Source organism: Oxyura jamaicensis, chromosome 3 (assembly GCF_011077185.1).
Source record: "Oxyura jamaicensis isolate SHBP4307 breed ruddy duck chromosome 3, BPBGC_Ojam_1.0, whole genome shotgun sequence".
Classification (NCBI taxonomy): Eukaryota; Metazoa; Chordata; class Aves; order Anseriformes; family Anatidae; genus Oxyura; species Oxyura jamaicensis.
In genome coordinates this window covers 53,612,084-53,630,691 of record NC_048895.1, presented here as the reverse complement: position 1 = coordinate 53,630,691, position 18,608 = coordinate 53,612,084, and the positions used below count along the sequence as shown (strand labels likewise).

The 18,608-nt window shown below is 40.0% G+C and overlaps 1 protein-coding gene across 4 annotated transcripts in view; it reads right to left on the bottom strand.

Moving 5' to 3' along the window:
• Positions 1 to 18,608, bottom strand: part of TIAM2 (TIAM Rac1 associated GEF 2) — a 170,805-nt gene that overhangs the window by 26,075 nt on the left and 126,122 nt on the right. For 3 of the 4 annotated variants that reach the window (XM_035322341.1, XM_035322340.1, XM_035322342.1), the window contains exon 16: positions 4,559 to 4,662. In XM_035322341.1, the coding sequence (XP_035178232.1) occupies positions 4,559 to 4,662 (104 nt within the window). Of the gene's footprint in view, positions 1 to 2,215; positions 2,454 to 4,558; positions 4,663 to 18,608 lie in introns of those variants that run through there. The other variant, XM_035322344.1, reaches the window with a different exon arrangement.

The window sequence follows — 18,608 nt, the reverse complement described above, 5'->3', positions numbered from 1 at the left end:
GATGGGACTCTGTGAGTAATGATTACTAACTGCTTTAGCTTCCATTATTCTATGACAGCTGCTGCAATTGTCCTCTTCCTCCCCCCAAAACCAAAGCAACCACCACCTTTTCTTTAACAAATGAGTATTCGGACAGACCAGCAATGGGATACACACTCTTACACTCAGGTTTGAACCTGAGTGTACACCTTGGGATTTTTACTCTTTTCTGCAGAAGAATTTGATGGCTTTAGTGCTGCTTCTAGTGAAGGGTCTTCCACACTGGTTTTAGATGGGTTCATAAGAAATCATTATTTTTTTAACCTTATGAAGAGCATCCCTCCAGTACATGGCTACACTGTATACACAAGAGGCCAAAACACTATATGCAGCAAACTCTTTACAATACTCACTGTTTTTTATTACAGAAATAGCTGTGTTAAAACAGTTAATAGGTAACACAAATATGTCCTTTTTGAAATCATGCTGCACTTTGCCTTTGTTGGAAGCGCTGTTTTGGGAAGCTTGTTGTGATAAGTGTTGCCTTCTGACCCAGTCTCAATCTCTCCAATTACACCACTCAGGGACCATCTGACATGCAATCCAAACGCTCAGTTGCACTCATTTTTAAATGGTCTGGAAATAAACCCCATGGTCGAAACATCTTAGTTGAAACATCTACTTCTCACTACACCTGCCAGAGCTCCATTCTGGCAAATGAGGGACTGTCCAACACTGGCATCACAATAAACAGAAGACATAAGCTTCAAAAGCACTAAAAAGATTATTTGACATTACATAAAAAACTCTAGCATCCAAAAGCAGATTCTGAAATGCACAAGTTTGTACAATATATTTTTTCTACTTTTGGTTTGCACAGCGAAGCAAAGGCAATTTTGTAACAGTCTCTACACCCAACTCATTCCCCAAATCTTTTATTTCATTATTTGAAAGAAATACAGAACCACTTCAAAAAACAGTATGAAATCAAACGTGTTGGCCATTCTGTAAAAAGCAAATTCTTGTTAACATTCCAAGTTTCTCATCACACTAGCTTTCATTTCTGCATCTGCAATGTTATTTTTTGAAGATGCCAGCATAAAGCCATTTTGCATTCATTGACTATTTTTAACTTGGTTACAAAGTATGACACTAGCTATTTTTCTTAAGTGTGAGGTTATCCATCTTTCTTATACTCTATGATATAACTGAGAATGTAATAGTTATTTCATACGTTCGCATAGCTTACTCTACATTTTTTAATATGATCTATAAAATATTTGAAATGAAAATATATCTCCTCCCGCCCCTCCCCCTGAAGATAATTTAGAGGAAACCATGGGCTAGAGAAAGCATTTCTAACTGATATGGATTGCAGATAGAAATCACAAGTAACTAAAGGAAAAGTTGTATTCTGCATTCAGTTTCATGCTACTGTGATACACAGAGACCTTGATTCTTGGCAACTGTCAACATACTAGGATTTAACAGAGCACCAGGGGCACTGACAATTAGTTCTCAAAATGATTAAACACAACTAAACCTAATTGCACTGACAGGCATACCGAATCCCCCGATTTTCTAAGGTCCTCTATTCTTCTGTCAGCAGGACGCCTACATACTCCAGAACCAACAATTGCAGGGATGACTTGCCACTGCCACATAAACAGTATTTTAACACAGTTTGTAAATGTACTGCAGCAAAACGTGTTAGAGGTATAACATCTATCCTTGGTAAATGAAAGAGAAAACAAATATAAAGCAAGTTTTCATTAAAGGTATAAAGGAGACATCCCAGAGAATATAGAGCTGACAAAACTAACGAGCATCTGGAATGGATGGTTCTTGACATGCATGTGTTTTTAATAATACTTTATAACTGAAGGAGCAGTTTCGGTTTCTGGAATAAAATAATCCTCGATTGTCCTTCTAAATCATTAGTTAACTCTCAGATGAAAGACAAACACAAGGCTCTACTAAATTCATTCATTTATTGGACTATAAAAAATGAATGAGCGCATGTTTGAACGTAGTACACATGCAACAAAAGACTTTTTCCTTTGAAATTACTTCCGAAATGCCTCCCTGCATTTTCAGTTAAGATGAGTCTAACCTTGAAGAGAATAGTAATGAAATCCAACCAAACAAAAATGTTCCAAATGAAAAACTTAAAATCCAGAAATCAAACATGCAACCATTACATGGAAAGCTTTAAGATTGCTTTTTATTTACTTACATCTTATGGGAAACAAATCAAACAAACTTCAAAGGAGTCTGCTCCCTCAGAGCCACGTAATTACATCTACAGCTGTTGTCAACTGGGAAATGAGCGTGTCTAGCTGCTTCTTCTCCTCTGAAATAATCCCAAACTGCCTGTTGTTCCAGGCTGTGCTCAGAACCTCCTAGTGCCACCAACGTCCTCTCCACGAAGCTGTGGCTACAGATCTTCTCTCCCCCATACTTCTGCAACATTGCGTAACACTGAGGTGTCTGCACTACTGGTCTCCCACAGGCATGGATCAAGTTAGCACAGGCAGGAAACAGAAGGCAAAGGGGGGGGAAAAAATCCAGATGCTGTGCTTTTTGAGGCTGCACGATTTCCGCAGACTACCTTTTATTAGCAATAGCTATTGTTCATCTGCTGAGTAGTCTCAAATCACAGCTATAAAAACAGAAATCATTTTAATTCTTTTTATATCCAATCGCTGAGGCACATATAGTATACACTGATTCCTAAATTTACTGTGAGCATTTTTTTAAAAAATTCTCCATCTATTGGAGAAATCAAAAGGGTCAGACAAAAGCTCTGACAGTAATAGGCACCCTCCAACAGAAAGGCGGCAATCAATTACAAACCATTTGCAGAAATTGTAGAGCTGTCACAGACTCGTTTACAGCTGCAGTTCAAGTCAGACTGCCTTTGATTGCCAAGCCATTTCTTCCTCCTTGCACCAAGAAAACTAGGACAGCTTCAGATAGTTTTTAACAAAAGGACACTAGCAGACCCGCAAGCCAGCCCAAGAAGTGAATTGCAATATGGTATGGGCAGTTATTGCAACGTATTGTGCACAAGCCATTAATACTCATAGATGTGACAGATTTTCAGCTGGAGAAAGGACAGGGAGCAGACCTGTCTGTTTTTCCCCCTTTCTTTTCGAACTACAACCGCAGCACATAATTCAGAGCATCAGGACAAATTTAGCGTGTTCAGAGCAACAACTGCCTTAAATGAATTGTTCTCTGTGTATTTAAATCCTGCTGAACTCTCCCGAAGTTCCTATTATTTGCTGTATTTGACATGGACAATCAGGAGTGACTTTGACAAGCAAAGCCTTTGTTTTTTGGCTAAAGTGAAGCTTAAGCCCAAGCACCTCCTCCCCTCTAGCAGGATGGGTGCTTGGTCCTGTTTGTGCACCCTGACAAAGAGAGAGGGCACCACAAGGCACCAGGGCTGCAGGGAAGACCTTGCCAAACACCAGGCTCACATGGCCAGACACTGCCTGAGCTGAGGTCTCACCTCAGCTGGGTTCTCACAAAGCAGGTGGCAGGTGCTTTGACCCCCAGCCGTAACACACTGCTGATGCTCTAGAACTGGGCAGTAGAGAAATCCATTACAAAGGAATAATGGGGCCTAGAGTGAGAGAAGTCTCCCCAGGATTTATTCTTTACTGGTTGCAAAGACGTTTTAGAAGTGTAACCAAAGTGGAACACAAGACACCAGTTATTTTTGTGGGAATCCCCTGTGAAGCTGGAGATAGGCTAAAGGCCCCAAATCACTGGGTGTCTCCTTACTCTCAGGGGAAACTGCATAAAGTCACCTATAGTGGACTGAAATAGATTACAAAAAAAAATGCTAAATGTAAAAGAGGATCACTTCTTCTCAGTACGGTATGGCTAGAGGCACAATGCATCCTTCATTTTGGTCCTCCAAGATTTTACATTTACCTTACCTTTCTACCCTTCCTGTCTTATCTCTGCTTCCCCATCTAAAAATTTCACTCAACCTAGTAAAAAACAATAATATATTCCAGACCTATATAAACTTTTGTTTTGTTTTGTTATGTGATTGTGTAATGCAAGTGTTATCACACATGTGATTTGAGATACAACCAAATCAACAACAAAAGTAACAAAACCACTTCTGCTATCAGGATGCCAATAACTAGTAAAATCATTGCTACAGACATGAAAACTACCCATGCCAGCAGCTGGAAGTTTCAAAACAACATGCACTTGAGCTGAACAGAGATTGCAATTTGACTGACACAGAGCAAAAAAGTGCTCTTTGAAGACCAATGCATTCAAAGCTTGACACACTAATTTGGGGGGTTCCTGCCTCAGTCTCCAAAGCCCTGATTGAGAGAAGGTTTGAGTATCCATTACTCCAGCTGAAGTTAAACAGCAACTGCAGGTGCATAAAGGTTCCCCAAATCAGAGAGCAGGAATCACTGGGCTCCCAAAAACATACACTAAGACATCACTGCACCACTGACTTTTTTTTTTTTTTTTTTTTTTTTTATAAGGACCACTGTCCTTTTTTTTTTTTTTATAAGGATTGTTACATCAACCACATTCTTACCCTGAAAGGTGGATCAGTCTTCTCCCTGTGTGGCACTTGGTCCAGAGTGCCATCAGTACTGCTCCTTTTCAGGCTGGATGTGACATCAGGTACATTACTAAAATCTGAATTTGAGAGAAAACAAGTAATTTAGAAGGTTAGATGAGAGTAACAGGAAAAGCATTTGCTTTTATCTGCAGATATTTTGAATGTCTAGCAGAATTACTGTAGGGGGACAGAAGGAATACAAGATTTGCTACTCACCCGAATCACCTGGAAAATAACACAAGAGGTCAAAACAAGAGAAACTATGCCTGCAAACTCTGCTTTCAAAACAACAAGCTGGACTTCTAAGACCATCTGAAGCAATAAGCGTATCTGATCTACAAAAATAAACCTCACGTTCTTGCTAGCAGCATGCTTTCTAAGGTAGCATTATCTATAATCAGCACACTCTGTGCTGAGACAACCAATGAGGATAATTAAATGCACTCAGTAGTTCTCCTTGGATGAGCACACTATTTGACGTGACTTAGTACTGAATCCCTTAAAGATTTAAAAAGAAAAGAGAATTTTGCCTTGGAACAAGGCAAATAATACTGACAAAATCTCTTCCTCTTACCAACAGTTTACTGATTTTACTAAGTATGGAGTCCAAATAGGTAGCAACTGGTACAATGCAAAAAAAAAAAAAGAGTAAGAGGCACTTCCCTGCTCTCCCCATTGACAGGCTGTAGCTATCAATAACATTTATGCATAAGCTCAAGATCTATCAAACAATGCTGAACATTCATATAAAATAAGGATTTTTTCTCATTACATTTCCTCAATTGGCTGCTTAAAATCTGTAGAGACATTTTTTAATTAAAACTCTAAGAAGTGAAGCAAATTCCTCTGATCTTTGATCTGCAATGTTATCAACCCAAGCCATTAAAATCATAAAGAAGATACCAAAACACTAATGAGGATTTTTAGCAACCTCATATTACAAAATAGTAATAAAATGAAGGTTTGGTGTTTGGTTGTTGTTGTTGGTTGTTGTTGTTTTAATTTGATGCTTTGTCTTCTATCCTGTAAGCCTCTAGGGCATAATTCACACCACATTTTCAAACTTTCCTCAACACCGACAAAAGCTGGAGATTTATTTTTAAGTGAAAGCTGAGATTCTCATTTAATCACTGACTCCAGAAACTGAGGCGATAATTGGAACAAGTAGCACTCATCTTGCAATAGAATCATGAGAGACTGCAATAATAAAATTGTGAACAGTCCCTCTCTACCTGGGTGCTTAAACCCTGAAGCAGGGCTATTTATTTATTTTTTTTTTTCCATTTTCATTTTTAATATGAAGCAGTTGTTGTATCCTCTACATCATCTCATTTTGATGGAGAGCTACCGACCAAACCTCCCTTTCCCAGTCAGCTCAGCAACCTCTCTGCAATCTGGCTTCACTCTGCAAATCTGGCTGAGGGCAGGGACTTGCTGCTGTCCTGTCCCCACAGAGTGGAGGCAGCTCCTGTCAGCAAGGATTCACAGATAAGGACTGAAATGGAGAGGGAAGTGGGAATTTTAGGCCCAAAAAAACACCTTGCAGCTCACAGGGGGCTTTCCTGGGAAGACAAAACACGCCAGAAAGACTTCACAGGAAAGCCTGAGAGAAAGATGCAAATGTTGCTTTCTCCCTGAGGATACTGTGAGGAAATGACTCAGCATGATGTCATCTTGAAACTTTATTTTTCCATATGTTATTAAGGAGCCTATGTCAAGCTTAGTGTCAAGGTTGACACTTTCCACGCAGGTACCAAAGACTAGATTACTCTGTCATTTCCCTATCCATGTAGGACTTGTGTCCCATCGCTCTTCTCCCCTCAAGCTTTTGTACCTTTCCTCCCTGGAATCAGGTGTAGCTCCTGGCATCTCAGATACTCTGAGAGTTACCACCTTTGCATAAAAATAACACATTTTACACAGCTCCACCAAACAGCTACCCACCTTCATTAAGAATTTATCAAGGAGCCTACCTTGTCTGTTTATTTTATTATTCCTCTACCCTTCTTCCTCCACCATGCCTGAATAATTTTCTTCTACCCTAAGGACATTTAAAGTCATATTGAGCTCCTCTTCTGAATATGGGTCCACATGAACGCCTACTGACTTCAACCACTATCAGCTCCTGGGTTCACAAAATGTAAGCCAACCCCTAAAACACAAATCAACTTTATTTCCCATTTGTGCTATTTTTACTTCCCTTCTGGGTTTTAATACACTTCTTCCCCTTACCTCCAAACAGCAAGCACCTGAGATTGTTTGTTTTTCTCCTTAGAGAGATACCTTTCCCTGATTTTACAAAGTGACCGTTAAACATATCAGACCTTTACAAAACAGGAAGTAAAACTAACCTACATAAGCAATGAAGCAAAAGCATAAATATAGGAAGAGAACAAAAAGGTAAAACAATCAGTAGGTAACACGATCAGAACAAACTGGAAATAACAATAGCCAAGGCAGACAAACAAAATAGTGTATCACTTTTTTCCAGATGATCTCTTTTCCTACTCTCACCCTTACCCCCCCCCCTTTTTTTTTTCTTCTTTGTAGCCTATGGGGCTGTCAGAAGTAGGCCTTATAGTCTTGCCCAGTTTTATAGCATTAGCTATTGGCACAACGCGTTTCTGACTATAGTTAAGGTAAGCAACAGTAAATGTAATTTTATTTAGTAATAACTAAAAGAGTTACACAGAAAGGATCCAAGGTGAGAAAGGACATCCTACTGCATGCTGTTTGCCAAACTAACATGGGGAGGGAAGGAAGGAAGCATGGCTCGTTGATCAGTTTAGCATCCATATCCTGTCTCCCTTTCCTCCTTTTACTATAGAAGCAGACTTCCTCTGGATTTGCTCCTACACACCATTGAGCTATTCCCAAAGAGCAGAGAAGCATCAACATCAGCTGCATAGCTAAAAAAAAAATAAGTGTCAAGGGGTGAAGAAAAATGAACACTAACTTAGAGAATGCATAATTTAAAATGGAAAGCCTAAGGACACAACACAATAGCAAGCTTAATATTGAAATTCTCTCTACTTGTAGCACTAAGTGGAAGGTGGAATAACATGAGGAGTAACCATACAAACTGTATTTTCTTTAAACTTTTACATTTGGATTCAGCTCTACTGCAGGATTTATGTAACAAAGATGTTCAAGTTGTGCTACCTTACAGGCCAAGCAAACACCATCCTTTCAGACAAAACTAGTAACACAAGAATAGAGTGCGCACGGAATTGAGAGAAATGTTACAGATGTGCATGTATGAAAACTGTTCCAGTGTATAACATTCTGGATCTTTGCTGGAAATTTGCACAGTAGAGTATGCCAGTAGATTCACATTCCTAAAAAACATCCAAATGCAAGGTCAAATCAGCACTTCCTGGCAACTCTTTTCTTCCCCTTAACCACCTCTGACGTTCCTTACCTCAGTACAATTACTTTACTGACTAGTTAGAGAAAACATGGACTACTTTGCTGGAACCATATTGCCTGAGAGACTGTCCAGCATAGTAATGGCAAGTATGCCACGACTAGGTCTGCCTATACAGCTCCGTTACAGCAGTACATTATATTTATCCTACTGATACATTTCTGATAAGCCTTTCTGGAAGAAAAAAAGGGACTAATAATGCTGGGTTAAGCATAACTTGGTTTAAATCTTTTCAAATATTTTTTTTCTCTACTGCAGCACATGATACTGAATGCACACCCCTCTGTCCTGTTCACACACACACGCTCATGTATGGTGAGTGGAAATGTGTATCACTTCCATCTGGGAAGGACAGCATCCTCAGAAGCAGATAGCTGTTTCTTATTTAGCAAACCAGAGTGTCTCCAGATGCTACATACAAAGTCAGCTTGCTGTAAGCAAGGAAAGTAGCAACCCCAGATAAATCAAAAAATCCTCGGAAAAGTACAGGGACTAAATGCCATTGTGTGAAAAGGTTAACTAAATCTTATGACATGTACCAAGCTTTATGCTTAGTATCTAGCAATGAATGAACAGCACAAAGAACATGCTCAGCGCTTTCAGCTACCAACATCATCACCAAAGAAGGTGTGGTGTGTGTTTCAGAGTTTGGACCAATAAATGTAAATGTTCTGATTAAATCTCCTCCCTGATGCCATTATTCCTGAAATATTGTGTCTTGCTGGCAGGCAGATACACAGCTCAGTATCATTCAGCAGATACGGTGAAAAGAAAGAAGTGTAATGTAACCACTTAAAGCTGAAAGAAAGCATACTTCCTAAGTCATGCTCCTCACTACTAATCATTCAGTTTAAAGTGGGCACAGTGCACAGGTGGGACAATCATTGAGAAAGATAAACACATACAGCACATCCAAGAGCTCTGTACGCCTACAGAGATGTCTTTTCCACATCTCTGCGGTGATGCATGTACAAGTGGTCAATATGGAAGACATTCAAATGTTTGCGAGCAATGAGGTACAATGGAAACATCCTCCAACAGATGTGCGAGACAATAATAAACTGTGCTAAAATCCCAGCCAAGAAACCAAAGGAAATCAACTGGAAAACATCAACATCGACCATCCAACAACTCGTTTACCATAAAGAAGTCATAAACAAATGCAAATGTCACTGATCTCCTTTTTCTGTTTAATTAACCTTAATTACTTTCCAGTCAGTGCAGCTCTTACCACTTCAGCACTCGTTGCAAACAAAGGAAGTAGGAACTAAGAATCTTCTTTCATTTATAATTCCTTTTTTTCTCCCAATACTTTGGAATTTGTTCTGTTTTAGATTTTTCTCACCAATTTCAAAAACGTCAAATCCTCATATCAGGCATGTCAAGTGTTATCAAATGTCAAGCACTATGTAGGTGGTTAACCACCCCCTTTTCAAACTACAAAAAGAGGGTGTGTTTCCATCTGCCACTCTAGTAACAACAATAAATTGAATAAAAAATTCCTTCCAGATCTACAGTAGAAGACATCACAGCAGTCTCTTACTCCAAGACATACTAAGAGAGTTGCAGGGGCATCATTTTCAGCTCTTGGCAGCAGCAGTTCTGTGCATCACTTGATAACTACCCTCTGCAAGTAGTTTTGACACTATGACAGACACAGGCAGCCCTGACCTTGGTAACAAAATACAAACATACATATACATATATATCCTACACCAATACAGAAAATTGGGTTTCTATTTTGCCACATTTCTGAGATTTCAAAACTATTTTGCTTTATATCAGAATGAAACCATGTTCTTTTACATTACATTATTTTACATTACATTCTTTTACATTTTACATTAATGTTCTTTTACGTTATTCTTTTTGCCAAAATGCTGAGAAAGAAACACCACAGGACAAAAAGAAACAGCTTGACATCAGGATATTCATCCATGATGTAGGAGAGAGAAATGAAGTCTGCTGCTCTGTCAACTTCAGGCAAGGTAACTGAACTTGGGTACATCTCAGCTAAAGTAAGTTCCTTGATTAATAGTTAATAGCTGCCAGCCCTTCCTGGTGTCTCCAGCTCCACCTGATCCTCTTACAGCATCAACAAATATTCACTACAACGCACAGATTCAGACTCTATAGCTCATGGTAAAGCTAGTCCTATAGGACGCAAGTGGCCCAGGCTGAAATTTATCTTCAGCAGGAAAGGAAATAGTGACTAGAAAATGACCACACCTGAGGTGGGTGCAAACTGAGCTACACTCATGCCTAGCAGAGGGCCATACTTTCTTTATCCCACAACAATTAAAACCTGGCATATGAAATTGAAATACAAGAGGAAGGATTTTAATAATGATCCAATTAACACTGGGAAGCCAGGATGATGTGAAGCATCTGGTGAATAACAGGTAATATCTATGTTTAAAGAAGGAGTGAAAATACTGGGGGAATCTATCATAAAAGGTGGCAGACCTATGGTCTTCATAGTAACCAAAGGCTTTCAAAATCAAATGTTGAAGGAAAAAAATAAAAAATGTGAAGATTAATGGGATACCATATATATGCAATATGGTTAAACAGACTGCAGCAAACTAACCTGACATCTGTATTTGATAATAGATACTTTAAAAAACAAAGAACATAGGATACATCTAATGTTCCATAACCTTACTTTAAAAAAAGGGACAGCTTTATAATATCCCAGGGGAAATTATTTACTAAAATGGAAAAATATAGTAATTAAAACAAGGCAGAAGTGGCTAACAGGGAAGACAGCAATAGATTGGTTTGAAAGAGCTGTTAGGTCTGGGAAAGGCTACTGGTGGATTTCTTCCAAGGTGAGTTTGGTGACCAATTTTACTTGATATTTTCATTATTTGTCTCAGCACAGAAAGTACAACGGGAATTACTCTGATTAAATACACCGATCATTCCAAGTTGATACATACAATTAAGAGCATGACTGAACTACCACACAGAAGATGCAGGATGACCTTGAACACGGAGCTGCAGTCCCAGAATGAAATCACACAGGACAAAGTTTCAGGGACTAAGGAGAATAATTCCTTCTACAAGCTGCAGCTCATCAGTTGGAAATATGAAAAAGCAAAAAGCGTGGGTGTGTGAAGAAGACTGTAAAAACATGAAGCTAAAACTACCTAAGCAAAGGTCAAGGCCCACAGAGGCCAATCAGTTATAACACTGATCAGGAATATGCCAGTGCAATAATAAGACTGGCTTTTAACCATCACACAAATGAATTTCTGGAACAGGCTTGCCCAGGAGCAAAGGATACAAACAGTCTATCCTAATTTAAAATGGAATAGTAATATTGTATGAATAAGGCTGTTGAAAGCCTTGACTAGCAGGGGACAGGGCTCAGTGAGTCTGGGAATTCCTTCCCATCCAATGTTCCTTGGTCACTAATGTAACACAAATAGTATGTAGATAGCTAAATGCAGCTACGCATGAAAATAGATGTAGCCAGAAGCTTCTGTCTGTGCAGTAGAGCACAAGAAATACTTTGTTTCATTAGTGCTGATGTATAAAGATCTGGGTTAAGAACATTAATGACTAAGACAATGGTTCTAGCACAAGTGCACATAGGTGTAGAAACTCTGTTGCCAATGGTTGTCTTGCACACTCAGTCACTTGCTGATTCCAGCTTAGAAGTTCATTATTAACTCTAGTTGTTTCTCTGCTGCAAACTGATCTTAATCATGGTTGTAGCTCTCTGGCACACGGGAGGGAAATGGTGCTCGCATTTCCTGTCCTCTTGACTGCAGTAGATAGGTGTTTCAGATATAAAAACATGCATGCACACACAGCTTCAACCAATTATGATGGCCTTGGTGTAGTCTGTAAAAGACAGATACCCAGATCTCTGATCAGAGCAATTAACAGCATTTCTAAACTCTGGTACTGCCTGACAATTTCAGATATAGGTTGCAAAACAGCAATGACCCGGGTGGTGACTCATATCTGAAAATTCCAGTATGAATTATAAGCTCAAAAAAAAAATAGGATCCATAATTATGAGAATATGAGGTCCAGTCTATCTTCTAGGGAAGAATGTATTCAATATTTTCACTAATTCCTTACTGCTCTAAAAACTGCCAGTAACACGTAACAGCACCAACCTTTAGCATGCAGTATATTCTCAATCTGTAGACTTCCACTACAGAGAGTTTCCATAACATGGTTTCAGGGTTAGTATGGAGATGAGAAATTATATTTGGGCAATAAACTTAAGCCAGGTGTATGGAAAATTGCATTCTTCATTGTTGTGTGAATTCTCCAGACTGATCAGTAAATTACAGTAAGTTTGCAGTTCCCATATACTTCTAGCCAATGTTACTATCAAGAGAAAAGTAAGTTTCCAAGAGAAGATAACAAACATTTCCAAAACCCCTGGTGCAAATAATACTAAAACTTGAGCCAAATCTCAGAAAGGTGCAAAGTCTTGGTGGTCTTAATTCCTTTAGACTTACTGAAAACCAGGGAGTGGTTGGTGAAGCATTCCTGCATTGCCTGGAAACACGAAATATCAGAGTGCTGAACTCCAAAAATGCTCCCTTAGAGACCAGTACTCATAACCTCAGTTAAACAACTCAGCCTGGCAGGTAGCATGCATGTGCTTATTTCTCTTGGTCTGATACAACTAGATATATTTCAGGTTTTCAGCAGTATATTTATTTACTCTTTTGTAATGGAGTTAAAAGATAGGTATGTAAGCATTTCCTTGTGTATCATTTTCCTTTCTGAAAGACTTCAAGAAATATCTTTCAAAAAGTAACAGTTGATCCTAAGGAATTTATAAAACAGCTTTCAAGAGATGTTCTCAAAATCTTTGTTCAAGAAGGCATCCAAGTTTTGCAGGAGAGATATGAAGGTTTCTGGGTTCACTGACTCAGTTATGAATAACTCCTATGTCTTGCATATGTCAGGATCAGACCTTTCAGTTCTTTGGCTCATGTTGTCTCCTGGGACCAGCACGGAAGGGGCTCTCAGCCACTGGCATCTAGGACAGTGCTCATGTTATTTCTTCAGTCCTTTAAATTTCTGTCTATTTTGCAAACAGCACTGTAACTGCTGTCAGAAATGAGAAAAACAAGATTGCCCTGGGAGGAGAAAACAGGTTCCTGTGAAAGGTTCAGTACCTGTTCCACAATGGCTATTTGCACTGGAGAAATAGTAAAAGTGAGAAGGGTCTAGATGAGGTGTGTGGATAACACTATGTAGGAAGGTTTATTAGGGCTGTGATGCAAGAGGACTCTGGAGTTAACATTGTGAAGGCCCAGGTCTGGGAGGATCAAGAGGAGTTTGGAGACAGACTGTGCTTTAAGGACCTCATATGAAAGCAGGTCTGAAGTCTCTAAACCCTCATTGGCCAGATGGATGATTATAGACTTGGTGATAAGTCAGAAAAAAATTCACAACCCATAATACAACAAAGTCCCAGCAAAAGTGACACGTGGAAAGCTTATTTCCACCTTGGAAGACTCCACTGAAAAGTCCTAATTTACCTCAACACATTGATCTAGTTCCTCTGCATGTCACAGCAGGAAGATAAATAAATATAAAATGTCACTCCTTTGCACAAGCCTCAGTACAAGGACTTGTTACAGAAACATTTATTTTCTAAACCAAAAGCTTTCTCTACATAGTTTCTTCACTAAGGAAACAGATACAAGAAAAGCCAGCCTCCCCTCAGCCTGGGCTGAACAGACCAAGGGACCTCAGCTGCTCCACATACTTCCTCTCCAAACCCTTTGCAGAGCGGAGTGGGACAATCCCTTCTCTCAACCAGCTAGCAATGCTGTGCTTGATGCACCCCAGGACATGGTTGGCCCTCCTGGTTGCCCCAAGGGCACACTCTGACTCAGATTCAACTTGTCATCTACCAGAACCCCCAGATCCCTTTCCGTGGGGCTGCTCTCTCCAGCCTCCCACCTGCCCAAGGGAGTGCTTCCACACTGAAGCTAGAGCAGAGTCCTTCAGAACCCCTGGGAGATCCTTGGTTCTGTTCATCGTGAAACAAAGTAATTTGACTCATTTGCTAAGGTCAGCATTCAGGCACCACATATCCTAAGTATAGATTCTTATTAATTTCCAGTTAAGTTTCACAGAATCATGGGAGTATTCATGTTACATAAATTCCAGTTAAAATTACAGAAAAGAGCTAAGTGTTTAACTATAGCACAGCACCAGTTCAGTTGTTTCCCTGCAGTTGGTACTCACAGGCAAGTATTACTGCTTAGGCACTCAGACTCTATTGCTGGAGTAAATTGAAAACAATTTGTGGCCAATAACTGTAGTTATTATCTGTGCAGTGGTTTATAGCTTTTATTCTGCCTTAACTAACAATTCAAAAGGTAGTGACATATGCAATTTATTACCGATTCAACAACTTCTTCCTCTTTTTGTTTAGGAAATTTTCAAGTTCTTCTGAAAGCCTTTGATATAACTGTGGATATGAACTAGCTCAAATTCTTGCTAAATTAACATGACTTCACGGTACTAATATTAGTAAACTATGGAGAAACTCCAGTTCTAGAAAATGAACATCTTAGAGAAACACAAAAAATGTACGGGATTTTCTAACTCAGAAAAATTTTCTTTCTTCAAGATACATGGGCTTTTATACCTTGGTTGTCCAGAGTATTTTGTAACTTGTTCTAAGACTAGCTGGACGGCTTGTTCTCAGCTTAGCTTCGTGGCTCTAATAACTGAATCTTTGCTGTAGTTTGAAACTTCATTCAGAAATTCATTCACAATACTAAATCTTGAAAGAAAATTATAATGCAGCTGTCATAACATCAGTCTTCTCAGATAGGGTTCAAACCAGAATTAAAAGATGCCTGTCACTGACAAGACTAATTGTTACCAAACAAGACATGCAGTTACTGGCCAGACAAGGAGATTCTGCTCGTGGCCCCTCTTGTCCAGATGTTTTGGTTTCAGGGAGCAAGCTGTGAAACATCAGCAGGTACTCTATATGCTTGCTGAAGAACAACACAACCAGGCTTCTTTTTACAGATCTGATACAGCCTAGATAAAGAGACGCTTACTTCTGGCAAGAGTCTGAAATGCTCAAGTAAGACCTTTGTTCTCTATCCTTCAGTGAGGAATGTGATGATTCTTCTTTAAACATTCCACAGTTTCATGTTTAGAAAAATCCAGTATGTTCATGCAAATATTCTTGCCTCATAAAGCTTAAGGCATGTTGGGCCACATACTGAACAGTGGCTTAGCTCCAGTAAGCCACCTACTTATACAAGTGCGACTTTCTGTAGGCTGCTTTATGCTCTTTTCTTTTTCTTTTTTCTTTTTTTTTTTTCTCTCAAATATCTGCAGAAACATCCATTTTGAAGTTAGACCAGAGTCCTTTAGAACCCTTGGGAGTTCCTTTGTTGGTTAACTGTTCATCATGAAACAAAGTAATTTGACTCATTTGCTAATTCAGTAATCTATAGGAGATACAAATTACCAACATAATAGGAAATCGCTGCCTACGCTTCTGTAGCAATGCCTGATTACCCCCTGCATTTCAATGATATGTTTTTATAGGGTTATTTAACTTGCTAAACTTTCTCTGTCCAAGTATCTGCCGTTCAGACAACTATTCAGGTTTTTTGGTTTTAAGATTAACACTTCACGCTGGCTTCTCAAATCATTACAAGCATTACTGGCTTCTCAAATCAATACAAGCATTTCCTAAGTGCATATTCCTGAATGCCCTCTTAGATACAGTCTCACTGAAGGCCAGTGTTAGCTGTGCCTAGCACATCACCCTTTTATTCCATTTCAACAACTGGTGATGCATGACTGTGGTACAGAGGAAAACACAGCATTTTTGGGGTGGCCACCATTCTCTACAAGTACCAGCAAAGGCTGCAGCCCACAGCTGCCTTTAGGTCTTCCAGGCTGGGGCTGCAGGACATGCAGGGCTGTTGCCAACACTTCCCCTCCTGGCTTCTGCTGCTACTGTGGGATTTCTTACATGGGACAGCTCTGACCATTCTCAGCAGTCATCTGCTCTCAGGAGATGGAAAGCAAATGGAGCTGGTCAAGTGCAACACCTTAGAGGTACATTTTCTCCTCCATCTAAATCACAAAAGTAAAGAAAACAGGCAGTAAAAAGTGAAAAAGAAGAAGTAACTAGTTTAGCAAGAATTTGTGGCTAGCTTAAACAGTTATTTTTTATAATTACTCAACCTACCTTACCTCTATGAAACACATAACACCATCTGCTGTTTGATGTGTTTTAAACGTGCCAAAGGCAGTAGTCTATATGTGGATGCCTCTCTAACTTTATCATTATTAATAAACCTCCCTGTTGTCTGTATTGTCATTCTACAGGATTCAGTAGGATGGGCAATGTCATGATTTATGCCTACGTGTTGTCACTGAGCCAGAATGTGCAGTTCCATGGGGTTTAATGGAGTTTACACCAGGAAAAAACAACTTTGGGACACTGACTTTACAGGGATTATATCATAGCAGCACTTAGCAAAGCAGAACAGAATGCTCCCTCAGTAGAAAAGCACAACGAAGAGCAGTTAAGGATGTCCCATTTCACAGCATAAACAATCTTTTCATTTGCAACATGCACATCTAGCAGGAAGCAAACAGGACAGTTTGTCAAGTGCCAGTAAGAGCTCATTAAACCACTGCTCTTGGGAAACATTCTGTATTACACAACATGCAGTAGGCAACAAGTGCTCCTATGAGTAGGCAAATGCTTTCTTTGAATTAACTGCTACGTTGTTATAGTACCAGGTGTTGCCCTGGGCCACCACTGATCTTTTCCCAATGATGCACCAGAGCACAGCACCAGGATATTTGCATTAATGGCACAAAAGCAGTTGCGGTAGAAGCCAACATAACACAGCTATCTGAAGCTATTTCAGACATACCCCTCCATCTCTGAGCTCTCCTTGACAACCAGCCACGGCATGTCCTCTCACACTTACATCGCTTCCTGCTCAACTACACAGGGTGACGAGTGAAAATAGAAACCCCAAGTCATAGATTTTCACATAGATAACCAGTCATGCTGCACAGACAGCTACATGGCCACGCTGGGATGTGACACTGCTCTTCTAGCATGTTGCCTCACGCTATGCAAAGCCACTAGTTATCTGGTACTGGATCCACCAGGCAAGAGCCAGCAATGTGTAGGAACCTGCAAAACTAGCACGCCTTCCTCACAGATGAGGACCCATATCTATAGCAGGGCTGTGGGAGTCCTCAGGAAGATAAAAAGCAATATTCACCTCCTCAGAGCTCAAAAGAGCTTCCTGTGAAAGAATAAAAATAAACTGCGTTTATTCTTCACACACACAGAACCTTGCAAGCGCCATGAAGACCACGTCCCACAGCAAGATGAAGAGAATTTGACATTGAAAGAGCAGCTCAGCAAACAAACAGGATGCAATTTGCAAAGAACTACAAGAGGTTATTTAGAAATGTTTTTCAATTTAGTTTTACTTTTGTTCGCAAAATGCTTTGAACTTTAGCTTAAAAGTGGCTTTTGAACCACTTTAAGAACAATGGACAAAAAGCAACAAGCAGAGCAGTGGGAGCTGGTGCTTGCTATTGCAGGAAGCAAGTTACCTTGGCTTTCCTTCTGACTTTCCCTCATTTTTTAAGAAGGGACTTGCAGGTCTTTCCAAATCAGATGGGGCTGGAAGAGCAGGCAGGGACTGTTCCTGTGTTACACGACAAGGCTCACACCGTGACATGAGCACAGCTGGCTGGCTGTGGAACCAACCTCTGCCTTTTCCTCCCTAGGCTCAACAGCACCTGACAGATGGAACAAGGCTTTCTGGAGAAGTTGTGCTTCACAACTGAGCTTTACAGAGGCACCTAAACCATCCAGCAAAAATGTATTTGAAATAGTAAGCACCTTGGGATTGACAGCAATCCAATTGTTATTACTACTCACATTTCTAAGAAGAATTTAGGTATATTGAAATCAGACTTGTGGGCAAATGATGTGCTGTGCTTCCAGGCATGCCTTTGAAGGTTAAAATCAGAAGTCGTTTATTTCCTTGGAAAGAGAAGAGCTACTTTCCATGTGAGTGTTCAAACCACTGATCCTCCTCCTGAAACAGTTACATTCTGAATAAATATCTGGTAGGTATTTAGCAGATGAGGTGCTGAAATGTCATCGCTCCTCTCCAGCATGTCCCAGCTACCTGTTAAACTGCACAAAGCCTGACTCTCTGACTCCGTCATGGTTTATACAGTGTGAAACAGCTTCACGTGGAGTAACACAAACACGTGTATCCATCCTAGCCTGCTGCCCGAGGATCAGTGCAAGTGGTGGGAAAGCACAAGGCAAAACCCATGCTCCAAAACAATGAGAGGTGCTCTGAGGAAAGGTCATCCAAAAAAGAGCCTGCCGCCTCCGAAAGCAGCTCTCCTTGCAACCAGCTCTGCCTCCTGTGCCTTCCCTGCTCCCAGTTGCAGGTTTTGCTGCTTACCTGACTCAACCCTGGTCAGACCTCTGCACCCGCCAGTTCAACTCACTGAGTTTGCAGGAGAGAAGATAAAATAAAATAAAATAAAATAAAATAAAATAAAATAAAATAAAAT